The sequence below is a fragment of the Stegastes partitus genome, unplaced genomic scaffold, assembly GCF_000690725.1.
Source record: "Stegastes partitus isolate 25-593 unplaced genomic scaffold, Stegastes_partitus-1.0.2 Scaffold383, whole genome shotgun sequence".
NCBI classification, from domain to species: domain Eukaryota; kingdom Metazoa; phylum Chordata; class Actinopteri; family Pomacentridae; genus Stegastes; species Stegastes partitus.
This window is the reverse complement of record NW_007578114.1, coordinates 258,163-261,927: the sequence shown is the minus strand read 5'-3', so window position 1 is coordinate 261,927 and position 3,765 is coordinate 258,163. Positions and strand designations below refer to the sequence as shown.

At 40.2% G+C, this 3,765-nt stretch overlaps 1 protein-coding gene across 4 annotated transcripts in view; it reads right to left on the bottom strand.

Moving 5' to 3' along the window:
* The window catches only part of igflr1 (IGF-like family receptor 1), a 7,911-nt gene extending 5,730 nt beyond the window's left edge, over positions 1 to 2,181 (bottom strand). The window contains exons 1-4 of one of the 4 annotated variants that reach the window (XM_008284991.1): positions 2,005 to 2,181; positions 1,720 to 1,909; positions 1,231 to 1,258; positions 1,098 to 1,142 (exon numbers count right to left, since the gene is read on the bottom strand). In XM_008284991.1, coding sequence (XP_008283213.1) covers positions 1,098 to 1,142; positions 1,231 to 1,258; positions 1,720 to 1,909; positions 2,005 to 2,086 — 345 coding nt within the window. In that variant the 5' untranslated portion in view covers positions 2,087 to 2,181. The remainder of the gene's footprint in view (positions 1 to 1,097; positions 1,143 to 1,230; positions 1,259 to 1,719; positions 1,910 to 2,004) is intronic. The other 3 variants (XM_008284992.1, XM_008284993.1, XM_008284994.1) reach the window with 3 other exon arrangements.
* Positions 2,182 to 3,765: the final 1,584 nt, after the last annotated feature.

Here is a 3,765-nt window from a genome sequence, read left to right as displayed (position 1 = left end):
AGACTTGATGCGCTCCCAGCATCAGAGCAACTGAAGGGCCAGTGGATTACTTTTTGACTGCAAATTGCAACTGCTTTTGATTGCACTGTCACCAGAACAACAGAGAAATCCTCAGTGTTAGCGTGCTGTGCAGCTAATGCGGGTAATGTCACCACTTGCTTTTCTTTCCTTATGCCCCCCCAGGTCAGAGCTCTGTGGACACGGTAAAGCTGAGTGACGTTTAGAGCGATTTGCAAGCACTCGACAAGGACTCGGTGGGTGAGTTACTGTGTTTTCATGTCGCTTGTTGTGCTTTAGTGTAACCTAAACTCGGCTGCTGTTTACATCTTCCCTCCTGCTCTCCGTGCTCACATACACTGCATTTTAATAGAGGCCAAAACACAATGAAACCTTCTTATTTGCATATTTTTCTGTGCCTGTTATCAGACAACAACAACAAAAAAAGTATGAAGCAGTGACTAAAATGCAACTACATGTCAACCAGCAGTCACTTCAGAGCCATTTCCAAATGCTGCACCATGAAAGTACTGTTTTCATAACCACAACACTATCTGAAAAACTCACAATACACACAGAGACAAAGTGACAGCTGCTGTTCTCAGACACTCTTCTACACCTGTGCCAGCTGCCTTCAGGTCAACTGACGCAGAAGCAGTTTCCTTCCTGAAGCGGATAAACAGCTCGTTTAGAACACAACTAAAACCAGAGTATCACACACATGAACCACCTTTGCAGTATTGTGAGCTGAAAGACACATTTTGAGGATGCATTTGCTGGGAAGGGACACAATATGGGACCGTTAAACTCTCAGGATCCAACTTACAGGATCCTAAAAGTAAATGCTGCTTCAGCCTTGTTATTGTACCAACAGGCATCAACAAGATTTTTTAATTTTTTTTTGATGAAATGATGAATTTAAAGCAGGAGGAAGTGAATTACAATTTATTATTATTTTTTAAATAAATAATGATTTAAAAAAATAACATATTCGCTGGAATTGAGAAAAGTGACTTCACTTGTGTTTTTCCTCCTGTAAGACTTGATGTAGTAGTTCCTGTTTCATCGTCTATAAATATTTTAAAAATGTTATTGATTGCCTTGCTGCTGGGTGAAGCGGAAACGTGCAGAGTAGGCACTGGTGTCTGTAAGAGAAAGATAAGCCGTGGTTCAGAAAATCCAAATTTCTCTTTCTTTTTTTTTTTTGTGAATGTTTAGAAGCAGCCTACTTACTGTAGCAGGAACTCTGGTCGACTTGGTTCTGTAGAAATACAAAAAAAAAGAAGTTACTGAAAGACTGCGATACCACAAATACCACAAGGTGTCTAGTTTAGGTGATTTTTATTTTTTTATTTTTTAAACTCTGTGACACTGGAATAAATAAATAAATAAATAAATAAATAAATAAATAAATAAATAAATAAATAAATAAATAAATAAATAAATAAATAAATAAATAAATAAATAAATAAATAAATGGATGGATGGATGGATGGATGGATGGATGGATGGATGAATGAATGAATGAATGAATGAATGAATAAAAAAATAAATAAATATAAAATAGGGAAATCATCCTTTAACGTTGCAAAAGCCCCCGAAGTCTGCGTCTGCACAGGTTTGACGCACATTTTCCATTTATTCGTGGGCAGAAACAACCTTTTCTGTCTGTCAAGTCGAGTTCTACGCAGTTTTTCCGTAGTATTGAACACGCTTTCTCACCCGGGGTCAAAGCAAATGGTATCGGCAGTTGTGGTGCAGGGTTTGTCCAGGTGTCCAGGAGCGCATTTGGAACAGGGTTTACAAAACGCACCGCTACCGTCATTGAATGTCTCCGGTTTACACTGTGTTTTAGGAGAGTGGTTCGAATTGCCATCGTCGTCATAGCCACAATGACGTGTTACTTCAAACCCTATATTGATTTTTTTTTTAAAAGAAAAAAAAGACAATTATATTATATAATTTAAAATAATATGATATAATAGAATATCATATTTTTGGACCTACCTGGGGATATGGGGCACGAAATGCATCGCTTTGAATCCAGATCCCAGCGCATAATATCGGGGCATTTTTTTCCCTCTTTCATCTCCAATAAACTGAAATAAAAAGCTGTTTCTTGTCAGATGTTTCTTGCGCTCTCCAGAGTACCACTTCCTCCACACAGACACGCAAGGTTAAAATGAACTCGTGTCAATTCTTCGCAGACTTTTGTAGGGGTGGCTTGGCTTTTTTTTTTGCCCCCCCCCCCCCAGCAAATAATAACAAAAGCACAATTTTCTCAAGCTTATGAATTTTACAGTTGCATTTAGCAGACGCTTTTATTCAAAGCGACGACAGTACAAGCAAGGATCTAGTCAGGAGAAAAACAACCAAGATAAGTGCTACAGAACAAAGTCAAGTGTGTTAGGGTGTTGATGTCAATAGCAGGCCGTGTGGGAGGTCATTTTTTATTTTTTATTTTATATTAAAAAAAAAAATAAAAAATTGTGTTTGTTTTCAGTCTGTCAAGTGCAAAGGTGTTCAGGGAAGAGCTGGGTCTTTAGTCTTTTCTTAAAGACTGAGAGGGAGTCAGCAGATCGACTTGGGGCCACGTTGTGGTGCTTGCATCAGGCGGCTTTCGCTGGTCGAGCGTAGTGAGTGGGAGGAAGTGTAGACCTGAATGAGACAGTTCAGGTAGGAGGGAGCTGTTGTAAGCAAGTGTCAGGGTTTTGAATTTGATGCGAGCAGCAACTGGAAGCCAGTGAAGCGATCTGGAAAGTTGGGGTGACGTGCCGTTCTGGATCATCTGCAGAGGTTTGAGACCGTGGATGTGGGGACGCCTGCCAGTAAGGCGTTGCAATAGTCAGTGGTTGATATCATGAGAGCTTGAACCAGGAGTTGTGCTGCATTTTCAGACAGGAAAGATCTGATCTTCCTGATGTTGTACGGGGCGAATGGACACGATTTAGCAACAGAGGCCACATGAGCCTTGAAGGTTAGTGGGTCATCAGTCATGACACCCAAGTTTGTGGCAGATTTTGTGGGTTTGAGCTGGGTTGAGTCAAGCTGGATGTTGATTTCTTGTGGTAGAGAGGGACTGGCTGGGATGACAAGGAGCTCAGTCAATGAGAGGTTAAGTTGAAGGTGACGTTTTTTTTTCCATCCAGATATCTGCAAGGCATGATGAGATCTGGGCAGATACCGTGTGGTCATCCGGGGAGAGCGACATGAAGATAAGCTTTATTTGTCACATACACATTTATACACGGTACAATGTGCAGTGAAATGTGTTTTCTAGTTTCAATACAAAGAAAATAAAAATAGAAAAAGTAAAGACAAGTGTTCAAGAAATATATATATATATACTTCCTGAGAGGCAGGACATTAACCAGCGGAGGGCAGATCCTGAGAGCTCAGTGAGTGTGGAGAGAAGGATGCGGTGGTTAACCGTGTCAGATCTAACAGCAATAGAGCTCTAGCAGAACGTACAGAAAAGAGTGCGGTCTCAGTAGAGTGACCCCGTTTAAAACCAGACTGATACGGGTCATGTAGATCGTTGTTACGGAGGAACGTTGAGACTTGGTTGAAGACAGTTGTGAAGAAGTACAGGGGAAATTTAAGCAGCATATTAGGCTTTTTTGTGACCCTCAGCTCAATAAAATGTTGAAAAGTTGCTAAAGTAAAGCTTTTTTAGATTGTTGGTTAAGCTCAAATGCTAATTGCAATCTAAATTACATGTGATAAGTACAAACCATATGGGGAAAATAAGTCCTTGTTCTGCTTAGG